Source organism: Erpetoichthys calabaricus, chromosome 13, assembly GCF_900747795.2.
Source record: "Erpetoichthys calabaricus chromosome 13, fErpCal1.3, whole genome shotgun sequence".
Lineage (NCBI taxonomy): Eukaryota > Metazoa > Chordata > Cladistia > Polypteriformes > Polypteridae > Erpetoichthys > Erpetoichthys calabaricus.
The window spans coordinates 30,772,829-30,790,204 of record NC_041406.2 but is presented as its reverse complement, the minus strand read 5'-3'; the positions used below and the strand labels follow the sequence as shown (position 1 = coordinate 30,790,204).

Here is a 17,376-nt window from a genome sequence, read left to right as displayed (position 1 = left end):
GGAATAAAAAGGGTGTTTTTTAGTCAGTAAGAATCTGACAGTACCCTTCAGTACGGGCTGAAGGGTGCCTATGTAAGGTTTTACATCCTTCCCGTATGGAAAAAAAAAACATACTAAACTTTTTTTTCATCATTACAGATAATCTCAGTCAAATCGAAGTACGCATTCTGAATTTATTTTTATCTAATTTTTACTTTTTCACAAAGCCATCCCATGCCAATTTGTATGAATAAACTTTTGCTACAGAGTTACCAAAAGTTTATTCATGCACATATTTTAATACGGATAATCTATCTCTAATCAAGGTTCTCATTTTCATTCTAATTTAAAATAATAATAGATACTCATTTTTTTCTTCTGTTTTAGAAAAACCAATCTATGCCACCTACGTCTTCGTCAAGTCAGCTTCATCCAGCTTCATCACATATAGAAGAAGAGTTCCTCATCTTTTCTTTTTAATGATTGTTAACACGCATAATCTTTGTAAAATTATTCTGCACATGCATAACTGTTTGACCAATTAGGTTCGCTTCTGTATATATGAAGCTGTTTCATCGATTAGGTTTGCTTTTGTATTTATGTAACTGTTTGACCAATTAGGTTTGCTTATGTATATAGATTAGCTGTTTGTCCGATTAGGTTCGCTTCTGTATATATGAAGCTGTTTAACCGATTAGGTTTACTTTGGTATATATGTAAGTGTTTGACCGATTAGGTTACTTCTGCCCCGGGCAACGCCGGGTATATACAGCTCGTATATATATATTATTTATATATATATATATATATATATATATATATATATATATATATATATATATATATATATATAATTTTATGGGTGTCTGACCTGAGATCATATATATATATATATATATATATATGTGTGTGTGTGTGTGTATAACTAGTTGCTAAATGCTAACATGCTTTAAAAATCTCTCTCTCTCTGCCAACTTGTAGATGGACTTCACACCCTGAGGTTATGGGTTCAGATACTTTTACAGACACTATGTAGCCAGGAGCAAGTGATGTCTCTTCTCTGTGTTCCAATTGAAAAAAACAAAAGAACCATATTTCAAATATATATTGAGTAAATGGTGGGTTCCATTTGTTATGGCTGAGGCTTGCAAACTGAGGAGTAGGTGGCTAAGATGGTCATGTCTGCTTAAAGCAAAGATGACATCAGATTTTGTGAGGTTACTTTTCTTGAGTAGAACCCGCATCATCACACAGTTTGAAAATAATTGTATAAACTGAGCTTACATTGCTGGGAAAAAAGACAGATTTTAGTTTGCTGCATATATTGGGAAAACTAAGCCTGTGCGTTTAACTAAATATGCTTTGGATTTAAGGTAGTTATTGTATTAAAAAGTGAAACTGAAATCTTTTTGGTGGTTCAGAAAAACAGCATAACATTGCTGGCTTTGAAAGTGCTGTTATTATTATTATTATAAAGACAGTGCATTTGTGAATTAAAACCATTTGTAGTCATTATAAAACACGAGAATACAGGTTAACAAATACTGTTTTTTTTATAGAAATATTAAATGTGAAATGAAGTCTTAAAGATTACTGACCTTGCACCAATTCTCAGATAGAATGTAAAATTCAAGTTACTTGCATGGTTTTGAATGCCAAAAGTTCAGTGTTTTGGTTGTCTGCCAAGTGAAACAATTCACAAAGCAGAGAACATGAGGAGGCAGATGAAATGCTGGCATCCGGTCTCTCTAGCTGAAGTTCTGGAAAGGAGTTTCATTATATATGGTAGTTGTAATTCTGAACAGTATTTAGCTGTGTAGTCTTGGAATATATATATATATATATATATATATATATATATATATATATTATATATATATATATATATATATATATATATATATATATAAAAATATAACAGCCATAGAAACTCATTTGTCTTTCTTCAATATATATGGATAGACATGGAGTACTAAATGACATGAGGAGCATTCATGTTAAGAGTTAATTATGGAAATCAAAAAAACTTGACTTTCTGAACGGTACGGTAGGTAAAATGAAATGTTTCTAACAAATTGAAATGTAAACATTTGTGTCTCATAGGGAATGAGATTATTTTAAACTGTTGATATATCCTAATGAATGTTTAAAATTGTTGGTTAGCTAATAGAGGTGTATTGTAGACTTTATATATAGTATTTGGCATTGGTCTCATGAATATAAAATGATATTGTATACTGCAAGGTTCTAGCTGTATATTTAAATACAAAAGATTAGATTAACTATTTAAAACGTTATTTTATTTTTCAGTATGCTTCTGTTCTGTTGAGCAACGATGTCATTATGGCAATTAACTGTTTTAAGTAACTTTTATCAGTATTATATATTCTGTATAGTTTTATTTTTGATTTCATTAATCATTTATATTTTAAAAACCTCATTTTAAGTTTGAATGAATCTTGTAAAGGGCTAAAATAAAAAAAAAAAAAAAAAGTTTTCAGCTGTTTCCAGTTTCCAGTTTGTTGCTCAGTTATACAATGAGAGCAAATTATCTTTTATTCATTTATAAAATCAAATGGGAATGCTACTTTATTAGACATTGTTGACTGATTGTGGTTTCATAATATTTTTAAAGCTTGCATACTTCATCTCACTAGTAGAAGTAGTAATAATAATAATACATCTTAATATTTTTAATCTTTAATATTAAATGGTACTTTTTTTTTTTTCTACTTGTGTATTTTTGGTGAATACCTCTGAAGCTTAATTTATTACCAGGAATTGTCTAAACTAAAAATAGAAGAAAACCCTGTATTAAGAGGAAAAATTAATAATGCTTATTAAGTAAATATACATTAATTTCATTAAATTTATGATGATGTGTTTACATGCACACACATAATCAGGTTAAGGTGAAAAATCCATTTAAGGCAGAGACCTGGTTTCTTAATAATTAGCATTTATATGAGCAAGTAACTTTCTGGAGTTCTACTTTACCAAAATGCTACAACATTGTTAAATGTCATCACCGTGATTTTGACAGTAGGCATGACACCTGTGATAAGGTTCTTGTATTTTATAAGTATGTTTAGTCAAATTGATTGGTTTCAGTTACCGGAATGCATGTTGCAAACTCTTTTCTGCTTGGCTTTGTGGTTCAGCCTTGCAAAGAACCCAGTACATGTGCTTTGTGCCTTACACTTGGTGATGCTGGAATGATAGTAATAATGCAGGTATTTTTACTTCAGTAAGATAAGTATTAGGTTTCTTGCTAAAAATAAATCAAAACTACAGAACACACAGTACTGTTAACATGGTATGCTACTTCTCCCTAGATTATGTTACTGAGTTTAGCACTGTACATTCAGCTTATCAACATAAGTTTAGAGATTTGTGAAATATTGAGACAGGTTATTTGCCTCTGAAAATGTATTTTGTGGATGTTTCTTCCTGTGGCTGCACAAAGCATGTTAAAAGCAAATGCATGCGCAATCTGACAGACTTCAGTCGCCATCCACAAGCTACTAAATCCTTAATAGTGACCCAGTTAGGCTTTACATTGCCACATAATCAGATTATTCACAGAGAAATCTATCTGTGTTAATCCGGTTTCTCTGATGCCACTAACCTGATTTCTCTTATTGGAATTAAGGATTACATTGCCTTTTAGCAATCAGGTTTCTGTGAATAATTAGGTTATTGAATCACATGTAAATGGTCTAAATGAAAATGAGAGTATAGATTGACTGACAAATCCTTTTGTCTGAAGTCTTAAAATATCCACAGTTCTATAACCATTGTTAACCTGATTGCTTTTACCTGTGCTTTTCAACAAGATACCAAGGGATGTAAACTCCTTCTCTTGGGGCAGCTTCTTCTTTCTCACCTGTAGATTGAAAACCACACTATTCTAGGAAAGGAGTAGTTACACCAGTTCTGAAGTGCTGACTGTCATCCTACCTGTGTTCCATTGCTTGCCTGTAAGTTGAACCACTGCAAATCACATTATACCCTCACCAAGAGAGCAGCATGATCCATAAATGAAAAAGTTGAAACTCTCAGGTCCCAGACTGAAACATCTCATTTTAAGTTGCATCTTAATATATTTTGTCCAGAAGAAATGTAATGTTTCTGAATGATCGTTTTAGTAAAATAAACTTTGATAATTGATTGATAAAAATGATTTACTTAGTAACAATACCCAGAAGCAAAATGATAAAAATTGATAAAAATGATTTACTTAGTAACAATACCCAGAAGCAAAATGCAAAAAAGAAGAAATTTTAAAACACATATTGTAACAACACAATACATCTCATTTTAAGTCGCATGTTAATATATTTTGTCCAGAAGAAATGTAATGTTTCTGAATGATCATTTTAGAAAATTAAACCTTGATTACTGATTGATAAAAATTGATAAAAATGATTTGCTTAGTAACAATACACAGAAGCAAAATAATAATAATAATCTTAATACATAATTCGCCTGCCTCCTCACTCACTCACTCATGTCCGTCCGAAGCCGAATGCGCAGTCACCTTCTGCGCAGCTGCCGAAAAACCTTACGAGACCGACATCCAACCCCAACATCGCGGCAGGCGGCAGATTTACGGCCGCAAAAATTCAAAGAGAAAGGCAACTTCGATTAAAGCTCTAGAGGCCTGAAAAGCTATTTCGACTACAGCTCGAGGCCTAATTACGCATTCTGATTCAATTACGCATTCATTCAATACACCTATATCAGGTTTGTGGTGCTTATACTTATTACTATTCCATATTGTACTGGAACATGCATCATTCAATATTATACTATAGGCCTGGAAAATTCATCAACTAACAGTACAAGCCTGTACAGTAATGAGTAAAGCGGACTACAATCATTACAAAACAACTTCTTCGTTACTTATCATTTGTTCTTCATACACTGCTGACACAAACTCGTGCCTGTTTCATCTTACATTGTCGAAAAGGGCTCTTTGTCTAGTTAATAATAATAAATAATTCTTTGCATTTATATAGCGCTTTTCTCACTACTCAAAGCGCTCAGCAGTTGCAGGTTAAGGGCCTTACTCAAGGGCCCAACAGAGCAGAGTCCCTTTTGGCATTTACAGGATTCAAACCGGCAACCTTCCAATTGCCAGTACAGATCCCTAACCTCAGAGCCACTCACTAAAATGCAAAAAAGAAGAAATTTAAAACATATTGTAACAACACAATACAGAAAAGGAGTTTAAAAACATATAATGTAATAACAGTTATGTTTAAACTATTTAAGAAATAAGTGAACTGAGTAAATCATTAAATGATCCTGTTTAGACATTGATTTACTGATGCATTCCTTGTTTCTCTTCCCTGTATCATGAGTTTAATAATCCTCTTTTTCTATTAATTGTACTGTAGAAAACATTTAATATCCTTAATTAATATGAGTTGCATAATGCTTGAAGAAATAGTTCTGTACTGAAAGGTAGACCCAGCGAACTAAAATGCTGAAATAATCACTATGAGAACTAATCATGTTAACTCAGTCACATAGTGTTTTTGATTATCTTGTGTCAAAATGTGATATTTTTGCTGTTGAGTCAAGATCCAGATTTATTTCTTCACTGAACAAGTCTATATAATTCAAATCATATTGGTGACCTGTGATGCTTATCTTTTGTATCTAATGAACATCACAAACAGAGCAGACAAGATGCCCACTAAAAAAAATCTGCTGATTTTCCTCATAAAGATGCATTTAGTAGGTCGTCTGGTTCATTATGACAGAATACTGCAGTTCAATTTGTGGTGTTCCTCTTTAGTGGTTTACACATTAAATAAATTAAGCTTTCTGGCAAGTAGGCATTTCGGTTTCATTTTCTCTGTCTTCCTCCATGAGAGAAATTTAATTCGAATTCTTTCAAGCTCTGTCTACCATATGCAGCTTTGTTTTAATGTGTGCTTGAAGTCATTGTCAGTGTTTAAATGGGCATCTGCTGATTGGAAAAATTATGTGGCTATTTATTATTTGCTTATTAAACGGCAAATATTTTTAAAAGCATTTCTGAGATGTTTATTGTGTAAGGAAGTCTGCGTTCATGTGTCATTCTTTGTTTTATATTATGGTCAACTTGATGGTTGAAATTTAATTTTTTTTCTTGGTACTTCACGGTGTTTTTCATAACTTATCTAAGAAGTAATTTGTTGGCGAAGCAAATAGCGTTCAGTCTGATGCTGCCTGTCTGTTCCGTTGCCTGTATTTTAATCTATATATACACTTTTGGATAAATCACTTGACACCATCTTTCTCAGACCACCAGTGCTCTATGCAGATTTGTTACTGACTAGCTGCTGTTTGTCACATTCCACTTACTTAACCCATTCTTTAAATCATTTTCTTTTTTTCTTTCTGCTTTTCTGTTTTTATTTGATAATTAGTTAATTTATTGGCCTTGATCCTATTCATTGTAGAATTTCAGTTTGGAACATGCTGCCTGATGACATTTTAATACAATTCTTTTTTTTAAAAAATGCAGCTTTCTGTGAAAACTGTCATCCACATTAGTGATTTTTTTTTTTTGCAATTAATGTCAGCTTAGATGAAGACCCTATTTTTGTCTGGCTGGCACTTAAAGGTGCAATTTGTAATTTCTCAATTGTGTGCCCCAAAAATGTGCTGCAGTTACAAAGAAAACAGGATAAATTAACTGACAGCATTCGTTGTGCCCTTAGAGGAGCAACAAACACATACATTGGACCCAAATCTCGAGCTTCAGATGACATCTATCAGATCTGAATTAAATACCCTTCTTCACAAAGAGGAATTTGGCTTGCACAGTACAAGTGCCAAGTATTATTCTTCAGTTGCTAAACACAGTCAATTACTAGCCTTCAGACTGTGATGGTAGGAGACATTTGCTAGAGTCCCAGCTGTTATAGGTAAGTCTGGAACTATAGTTAACAACCTCCTATAAATAATTGGTTTTGAGAATTGTTTTTCCAACTTATTTCAGACTAATCCAAAATGTTCCTTGCTGAATAATAACCCTCTCTTTAAAGATCTAAAGTTTCCCTCATCGTCTGCTGAAGATATTGTTAAACCCAATGCTCTGGTTATGGCTGATGAGCTGAGGGAGGCAATGAAATACAACTTTTTTTATCTCCAGACTAGATTGGTCCTTAAGGTCTATAAAATATCTCTACCTTTTCCACTCACCTTAACCCTTTTGAAGCTGTGCAAGGGTTAATGGGGCATCTGGGGTTAACATTAGTAAGTGGAAGCAATAGGTCAAAATTTTTCACAACCAGGTCTGGGTTGGTACTTGGTGCTGATCGAAAAATTACCTCTTGGAATACCTGGGGCCAGTCAGCATGGCTGCCTCTCTTAAGGAGTGCTTAGTGATTTAACAAAAATTGGTCTCTGTTCCTTATTAATTAGTTAGAAATGTGATTCTTAACACTGATAACTGGAAAGAAAAATTACATAGGTTAAATTTAGCATTTTCTTGTATTGCATGCTATTAAAAACAAGTATTGCCTTTTAAAACACTTAAATTTTCTTCGTCTGCTCCTTAGTTCTATGTGCTGTCATGTTTCAAGAACATTTTTAACTTTGTAATCAAAACAAATTTCCACACTATGTTAATATTGTGATTCCTACTGAAGCCTTGCATGTCAATCAGTAATTATTATTATAGATGTGTAGTACATTAATTGTATATTTCTGTAAACAAAAGTAACATTCGTTTTCTGGCCATTTTATTGGCTACACCTTCCCTAGTAACAGGTTGGACCCTCTTTTCCCTTCAGAACTGCCGTAATTCTTAGTGACATAGATTCATCATAGCGCTGTAATCATTCCTCAGGGATTTTCGTCCATATTAACATGATAACATAATACAGCTGCTTCAGATTTGTCGGCTGTACATTCATGATGCAAATATCCTATTCCGTCACATTCCAAAGGGTGCTTTTAGATTGAGATGTGGTGACTGTGGAAGCCATTTCAGTACAGTGAATTCATTGTCATGTTCAAGAAACCAGTCTGAGTTAATTTGAGCTTTGTGGCTTGGTGCATTTTCCTGCTGGATGTAACTGTCACAAGATGGATACACTGCATACGCTACACATAAAGGGATGGATATGGTCAGCAACAATACTTAGGTAGGCTGTGGCATTTAAATATGCTCAGTTGGTGCTAAGGAGCCCAAAGTGTAGTAAGAAAATATCCCCCACACCGTTTCACCACCACCACCATGAAACATTAATACAAGGCAGGAAGGATTTGTGCTTTCATATTGTTGATGCTGACCCTACTATCCAAATGTTGCAGCAGAAATCACGACTCATCAGGCCAGTCAATATTTTTCCAATCTTCTATTGTCCAGTTTTGGTGAGCCAATGCAAATTGTAGCCTCATTTGCCTGTTGTGCATTGTGAGATGCTCTTCTGCATACCTTGGTTGAAACGAGTGGTTAATTGGTTACTGTTGCCTTTCAATCAGTTCAAACCAGTCCAGACATTATCCTCTGGCATCAACAAGGCATTTTCACACAGAGAACTGCCACTCTTTGGATATTTTCCCTTTTTTAGACCATTCACTGTAAATCCTAGAGACGGTTACACATGAAAATCCCAGGAGATAAGCAGTTTCTAAAGTAATCAGACCAGCCCCCCTCGCACCAACAACCATGCCACATTCAAAATCACTTAAATCACCTTTCATTCCCAATCTGATACTCAATTTGAACTTCAGCAGGTCATCTTGGAAATGTCTACTTGCTTAAATACTTCGAGTTGCTGCAGTGTGATTGGCTGATTAGATATTTGCATTAAAAAGCAGCTGAGCAGGTGTACCTAATAAAGTGGCTGGTGAGTGTATGTGAATAATGGAGTATGCTGCCAACACCTAAATCTTCATAGGTACCATTTCTTTTAAATGTTTTTGCAGTATTAGTAAAACTAAACATTTAATTTGTGAAAAGTCACATTTTTCTTGCTTGCTTTCTCTCTTTTTGTATATGTATTGGTGCGATGTGTCTGGGTGTGAGTGTGTATATAATTTAGACACACACATGTGGTGTTTACTCCCTTTTACTATTTATTAACTAATTTTCTTTAAAATGAACTTTGTTTTTCTGTGTCATACGTGATTTTTCGATCTTGGCGAAAAACATTCACTTTGATGGTTTCTGTTTCCTTAGTACAATATTAGAGGAAGAGAAAGTACAGCAAGAGGAAAGGATTCGAATGGAAATGCGAAGACAAGTAACTGTCTCCTGGGACTCTGGAGGTTCTGATGAAGCACCACCAAAAGTAAGATTAGTTTCATATATGTAACCTTTTTTTATAATCATAAATTTAGAAATAAGTTGACTGTGCAATGTGGCATAAGACTCCTTTGAGCAATACCTGCATTTCCTTTCAGAAACCAAATATTTGATTGTTTTGTGCTTTCTTAGAAGACACTTCTTGAAAATACAGTATATGATACTAAAATATAATAAAAGCTTTTGATGCCTCATCAATAATATTTAATAATGAGAATTTTGGTTCTGTTGAGAAATGACATCCCCTTTAGTCAACTGAGGCACTTGGTTGCTTATCACTGTACTGTTCTAAGAGCTACTAGCTTTTTTAGTATCTCTTGATAAAGCTCCTGGAAACCAGAGTTGCATCCCCCAGTGCAATCTGAGGCATTCTATTTATTTAGTTAACTTACTGTTAACTGTTATCTTGTTTTTTGTTATGGATTATAGAGGTTCCTTAAATTCTTTTACGCTTCTTTTTTTGTGGGGTAATATCAGAAATACTTTGTTCTCTTGTTTTTTCTTTATCTCTACTTTCAGTTTGTTTTTTTTTATATTTCAATTTAGTATAATCTTGTTTAGTCTTATGCTTTTAGTCACAACTTTATTTGTCCATCTCAACAATTTCTTTCCAAATGTAATTGCTTTTAATTTTGTGCCTTGATAGGAAGGCATTTGGACATCTTTTGCTATGAAGTGACAATGTATGTTTATATCAATGTTAGGGATGCTCCAATTATGTTTTTTTTTCTCTCCATTTCATGCTGAACTCCTGCATAACCAGACACTTTCTCTTTGACATCTTGTAAAGCATTTTGAGCTACAATGTTTGTATGAAAATATGCTATTTTGAATAAATGCTTTTGTTGTTGTTGTCCTGTATTAAAGCGTGTTTTATGGTGAAATTATAGATCACAGGTGTTATCTGTTCATTTTTTATTAACAAAATTAAATTCTGTAGGCTTATTGTTCAGTGACCATAAAAATACTAAAATAAATAAAATTTCCTTAAATTACATACATTAATGTAATGTATCTAATAAAATATGTACAAAAATATGCATCCTTAATACATATGGCATAAAAGAAAATGTGCTTCTCATAATTACAAGCTGTCATGTTGTTTGTTTCAGATAGGTACATTACAGAAAAAAATAAAGTTTAATTTAAAAAAGGTAGATTTTACCATTTCTCTAACAAAAAAAACCACACACACACACACACACACACACATATATATATATATATATATATATATATATATATATATATATATAATAATCACTACCTGTATTATAAACCGAGAATGGTAAACCGGATATGGACGCAGGAGACATAGTGCGCAGGCACCACACAAAGCCCCCCTCCCCAGAGTGAAACGGGAGAGACTACGAACGTGCGCAGGCGCCACATAAAGCCGCCCCCGAACCGTGAAACGGGAGAGAAGTAATATGGAAGCAGGTACATACCCATGGACGCAGGAGACATAGTAAAACAAGAGCAGTCAACGCCCCGCCCCAGACTGAAACGGGACACACTACGGAGTCCACAAAGGCTCATACATCAAACCCGAGATGGTACGGACACGCGTCTGAAACCGCGGAAGCAAAACTGTCTCGGCTCCAAAACCAAACAGCTCAACAACTAACACAGCTACAACAACGAGTCCGCGTGGACAGATCTAATGAACGTATACGCCTACAACGCGCGTCTCAAACTGCGGAGGCAAAGCAGGCACGGGTTCAAAACGAAACTGCTCGAGTGACCGAGATACAAACACACACCTGCCTGGGTATAATTAATGAACGCAGGCGCCTACAACGTGCGTCTGAAATGCCGCAATCCAGGCAGACACGGCTCTAAAAAGAAAGAGCTCGACTAACCGAGATACAAAGTGAAACGGGAAACACTACGGAGTCCGCAGTGGTCCACAATGCACCGCATAATAGTTCGGAAAGCGCTCCGTATTAACGGTGGGGGCCCCAGAGTGACACGGGCGAACGCTCCTTATTAAACATACGTCATCCTCACATGTCCACACTATACAGCATAGGTGAATCACATTACAGTGATGCATTATTAACAGTACGGTAAATATCACATTATCGCAAACAAATGGAAATTATTACTCGAAAAAAGGAAATGCGCCTGCATAGACACATGCAATGAACATGGACGCCTACAATGCACGTCTCAAACCGCAGAAGCAGAGCAAGCACGGGCTCAAAACAACGCAGGCTCCTACAAATGCAAAAGCTTAAAAAAAAAACGTAGGCACGAAACACATGCAGAGCAAGATACAGAATATGAAAGCAGAAAAAAACGACATTGTCAAGGCAACCAAAGTAAACATTGCATTAGCGCAAAGAAAGAGAAATACAACACATGCATTTATTGGTTACTTTGCAAAAGAAATTATTGACCGCTGATGATGTGGATTGTTTGGTCTGTGCTGAAATGCTAAACAGAGAAACCAATCCTGAATAATTGGTACAAAGTCATGAAACACATAAAACGGACCTCATTTAAAAGATTCAGCACATTGGGACTCGAAAGATACCAAATATTGTTTTTACAGAGGTTCAGAAATAAACGTGAAACTAATGAAATACCAACAATTCAAAGACATAAAAGGCAAACGGGGGTTGGCGAGCGAAGCCCCGTAGTATGATATAGATATAGATATATATATATATATATATATATATAAAATATATATATATATAAAATATATCATATTGTGCATCCGGAAAGTATTCACAGCGCATCACTTTTTCCACATTTTCTTATGTTACAGCCTTATTCCAAAATGGATTAAATTCATTTTTTTCCTCAGAATTCTAAACACAACACATGACAATGTGAAAAAAGTTTACTTGAGATTTTTGCAAATTTATTAAAAATAAAACAATTGAGAAAGCACATGTACATAAGTATTCACAGCCTTTACCATGAAGCTCAAAATTGAGTTCAGGTGCATCCTGTTTCCCCTGATCATCTTTGAGATGTTTCTGCAGCTTAATTGGAGTCCACCTGTGGTAAATTCAATTGATAGGACATGATTTGGAAAGGCACACACTTGTCTATATAAGGTCCCACAGTTGACAGTTCATGTCAGAGCACAAACCAAGCATGAAGTTAAAGAAATTGTCTGTAGACCTCCGAGGACAGGATTGTCTCGATACACAAATCTGGGGAAGGTTACAGAAAACTTTCCGCTGCTTTGAAGGTCCCAATGAGCACAGTGGCCTCCATCATCCGTAAGTGGAAGAAGTTTGAAACCACCAGGACTCTTCCTAGAGCTGGCCGGCCATCTAAACTGAGTGATCGGTGGAGAAGGGCCTTATTCAGGGAGGTGACCAAGAACCTGATGGTCACTCTGTCAGAGCTCCAGAGGTCCTCTGTGGAGAGAGGAGAACCTTCCAGAAAGACAACCATCTCTGCAGCAATCCACCAATCAGGCCTGTATGGTAGAGTGGCCAGACAGAAGCCACTCCTTAGTAAAAGGCACATGGCAGCCTGCCTGGAGTTTGCCAAAAGGCACCTGAAGGACTCTCAGACCATGAGAAAGAAAATTCTCTGGTCTGATGAGACAAAGATTGAACTGTTTGGTGTGAATGCCAGGTGTCACGTTTGGAGGAAACCAGGCACTGCTCATCACCAGGCCAATACCATCCATACAGTGAAGCATGGTGGTGGCAGCATCATGCTGTGGGGATGTTTTTCAGTGGCAGGGACTGGGAGACTAGTCAGGATAAAGGGAAAGATGACTGCAGCAATATACAGAAACATCCTGGATGAAAACCTCATCCAGAGCGCTCTTGACCTCAGACTGGGGCAACGGTTCATCTTTCAGCAGGACGACGACCCTAAGCACACAGCCAAGATATCAAAAGAGTGGCTACAGGACAACTCTGTGAATGTCCTTGAGTGGCCCAGCCAGAGCCCAGACTTGAATCCGATTGAACATCTCTGGAGAGATCTTAAAATGGCTGTGCACCAACGTTTTCCATCCAACCTGATGGAGCTTGAGAGGTGCTGCAAAGAGGAATGGGTGAAACTGGCCATGGATAGGTGTGCCAATCTTGTGGCATCATATTCAAAAAGATTTGAGGCTGTAATTGCTGCCAAAGGTGCATCGACAAATACTTATGTTCATGTGATTTCTCAGTTTTTTTATTTTTAATAAATTTGCAAAAACCTCAAGAAACTTTTTTCACGTTCTCATTATGGGGTGTTGTGTGTAGAATTCTGAGGAAAAAAATGAATTTAATCCATTTTGGAATAAGGCTGTAACATAAGAAAATGTGGAAAAAGTGATGCGCTGTGAATACTTTCCGGATGCACTTTTTTATATATATATATATATATATATATATATATATATATATATATATATATATATATATATATATATATATACATATATACATACAGTGGTGTGAAAAACTATTTGCCCTCTTCCTGATTTCTTATTCTTTTGCATGTTTGTCACACAAAATGTTTCTGATCATCAAACACATTTAACCATTAGTCAAATATAACACAAGTAAACACAAAATGCAGTTTTTAAATGATGGTTTTTATTATTTAGGGAGAAAAAAAATCCAAACCTACATGGTCCTGTGTGAAAAAGTAATTGCCCCCTTGTTAAAAAATAACCTATCACACCTGAGTTCAATTTCCGTAGCCACCCCCAGGCCTGATTACTGCCACACCTGTTTCAATCAAGAAATCACTTAAATAGGAGCTGCCTGACACAGAGAAGTATACCAAAAGCACCTCAAAAGCTAGACATCATGCCAAGATCCAAAGAAATTCAGGAACAAATGAGAACAGAAGTAATTGAGATCTATCAGTCTGGTAAAGGTTATAAAGCCATTTCTAAAGCTTTGGGACTCCAGCGAACCACAGTGAGAGCCATTATCCACAAATGGCAAAAACATGGAACAGTGGTGAACCTTTTCAGGAGTGGCCGGCCGACCAAAATTACCCCAAGAGCGCAGAGACGACTCATCCGAGAGGTCACAAAAGACCCCAGGACAACGTCTAAAGAACTGCAGGCCTCACTTGCCTCAATTAAGGTCAGTGTTCACGACTCCACCATAAGAAAGAGACTGGGCAAAAACGGCCTGCATGGCAGATGTCCAAGACGCAAACCACTGTTAAGCAAAAAGAACATTAGGGCTCGTCTCAATTTTGCTAAGAAACATCTCAATGATTGCCAAGACTTTTGGGAAAATACCTTGTGGACTGATGAGACAAAAGTTGAACTTTTTGGAAGGCAAATGTCCCGTTACATCTGGCGTAAAAGGAACACAGCATTTCAAAAAAAGAACATCATACCAACAGTAAAATATAGTGGTGGTAGTGTGATGGTCTGGGGTTGTTTTGCTGCTTCAGGACCTGGAAGGCTTGCTGTGATAGATGGAACCATGAATTCTACTGTCTACCAAAAAATCCTGAAGGAGAATGTCCGGCCATCTGTTCGTCAACTCAAGCTGAAGCGATCTTGGGTGCTGCAACAGGACAATGACCCAAAACACACCAGCAAATCCACCTCTGAATGGCTGAAGAAAAACAAAATGAAGACTTTGGAGTGGCCTAGTCAAAGTCCTGACCTGAATCCAATTGAGATGCTATGGCATGACCTTAAAAAGGCGGTTCATGCTAGAAAACCCTCAAATAAAGCTGAATTACAACAATTTTGCAAAGATGAGTGGACCAAAATTCCTCCAGAGCGCTGTAATAGACTCATTGCAAGTTATCGCAAACACTTGATTGCAGTTATTGCTGCTAAGGGTGGCCCAACCAGTTATTATGTTCAGGGGGCAATTACTTTTTCACACAGGGCCATGTAGGTTTGGATTTTTTTTCTCCCTAAATAATAAAAACCACCATTTACAAACTGCATTTTGTGTTTACTTGTGTTATATTTGACTAATGGTTAAATGTGTTTGATGATCAGAAACATTTTGTGTGACAAACATGCAAAAGAATAAGAAATCAGGAAGGGGGCAAATAGTTTTTCACACCACTGTGTATATATATATATATATATATATATATATATATATATATATACAGTGAAATACGTTTAACGCTAAAACGCTTAAGATGAAATATCGGTTAACACGAAATAATACAACGGTCCCGACAAACTACTATGTATTTTCATGCATTTTTTTCTCTTAACACGAAACAAAAATCGCTTAACACGAAAAGATTTCCCTTCTGGGAATGAACAAAATACGGAAAACACCAGCCGCGCAGGCGAGATTTAAGAGGGGTGTGAAATGAAAGAGAGGTGGTTTCACATGTTTCGTAGAAAGGAGGCTAACTTGGCTTTGAAATACCCTCGGAATAGCCTGTGACACAAGCCAATTTTGTTTATCTAAGCCACTTTCACCCTCCATCCCTACAAACGCCACACAAAAACATCTCATCTCTCATCAATTAGCTTTGGAATTCGGTGACGAGTACATCGCAGTGTGAGTAAAAATCAGTGAGTTTGGTTCGCGTTTTTTTTTTTTTTCTATTTTAGAAGAATTTTTTTTACGAGCACAATGGCAAAGAGCTCAGGGGGAAAGCAAACTGCTATTTCGCTTAAAATGAAGATGGAGCTTCTTAAGGCTGTTGATCAAAAACAGAAGACGAAAACGGAAATCTGTAAAGATTTTGATATTGCTATCTCTACATTATCAACAATACAGTAATTAAAAAAAAAAAAAGAGAGCAAATTACGGAAATGTTTGAACGGAGTAAGTTTGAGCCAGAGCGAAAATGGATGAGAACGGCCAAGCACGAGGATTTAGAGACGGCTTTACTTGTTTGGTTCAAACAAGCGAGATCTCAGAATGCTCCCATTTTTATTAAATACATGCATATATACATATCTATGTAAATAAAATGTACTCTAATAAACTTAATTTTGTTGAATATACTGCATGTTTTTTTTTTTTTTTTTGTAATATCCTTTAACACGAAATTCTTTTAACATGAAAAAATATTTCAGTCCCCTCAGTTTCGTGTTAAACGATTTTCACTGTATATATATATATATATATATATATATATATATACTCTCTCATACAATCAATTAATAATTGATATTAGCAATTAAACACTGCTTAAAAGGTTTCAATCACTTTTTAATCATTAATTGCACTAGACCTTTTTTGCTGTTAAAATCTACATTTGCTATATATAGTTTTTTTTCTTCAGTCAATCAGCTAGCCTTTCATACTTCTTGAAGGGTAGTTATAAATATAGATTACCATTTTAATTATGTAGTACTTGGTTCTTACCAAAGCATATACTATATGACACACAGCAACAAATAAACATTTCATACATTTGTGGCTTTTTAAAAGTTTTTTACTGTATTTATCAAGAGCTGTCTGTATTTAAAATAAATAGGTCTGAATTCATTAAAGTAACTTTTCTTGCCGTTTGTCTAATTGCACAGGACAACTCCTCCAATTTCTTTTTCTGTTTGTTTACACTGCAGGAAGTTTACATAAAAAAAAAGAAGCCTGCTTGCCCAACTATCGTAATACCGTATGTAATGGAGCACTGCAGCTAAATTACCTTAAAGCTTAGGAAAGAAGGGGCTGCAAAGATTGTTTTTTTTTTGTGATCAGCGAATTTACCGATCACCCATTTTTTTATTTGTGAAAATCAACCGATCGACAGCCGATTGATCGGAGCATCCCTAATCAATATTTTCTCTGACCTCCAAGTGTGTTTCTTCATCCCTAAGAACCCACATTTTTGTTTAAAATCTTTGAAAATAGTGAAATGCATTTTATAGATACTACCTGGAACTGTTAAACCAAAGATGATTTTGAAGACGGGGACCTTCCCAATATAATATCTTTTCTTAGCAACTTTAACAACAGATGGTGTACTTGAAGGGTAACCTATGCTGCACTTGGTGGGCTTTATACTGTGGACCTCTTACCCTCAAGTTCGCGATTGTGACGATGCGGGTTCCGCTCCATGCTCCCATCGGCTGTCAGGGAGCCCATGAACCCAACACCGTCGGTAATGTCACAGATGAGCTAGACAGTGAGGCAATAACAATGAGCAAGGGGATGATGTAT

The 17,376-nt window shown here is 35.7% G+C and overlaps 1 protein-coding gene across 1 annotated transcript in view; it reads left to right on the top strand.

Moving 5' to 3' along the window:
- Positions 1–17,376, top strand: part of ptk2aa (protein tyrosine kinase 2aa) — a 217,063-nt gene that overhangs the window by 144,598 nt on the left and 55,089 nt on the right. The window contains 1 exon segment of the mRNA XM_051935932.1: positions 9,167–9,278. Within this exon segment, the coding sequence (XP_051791892.1) occupies positions 9,167–9,278 (112 nt within the window).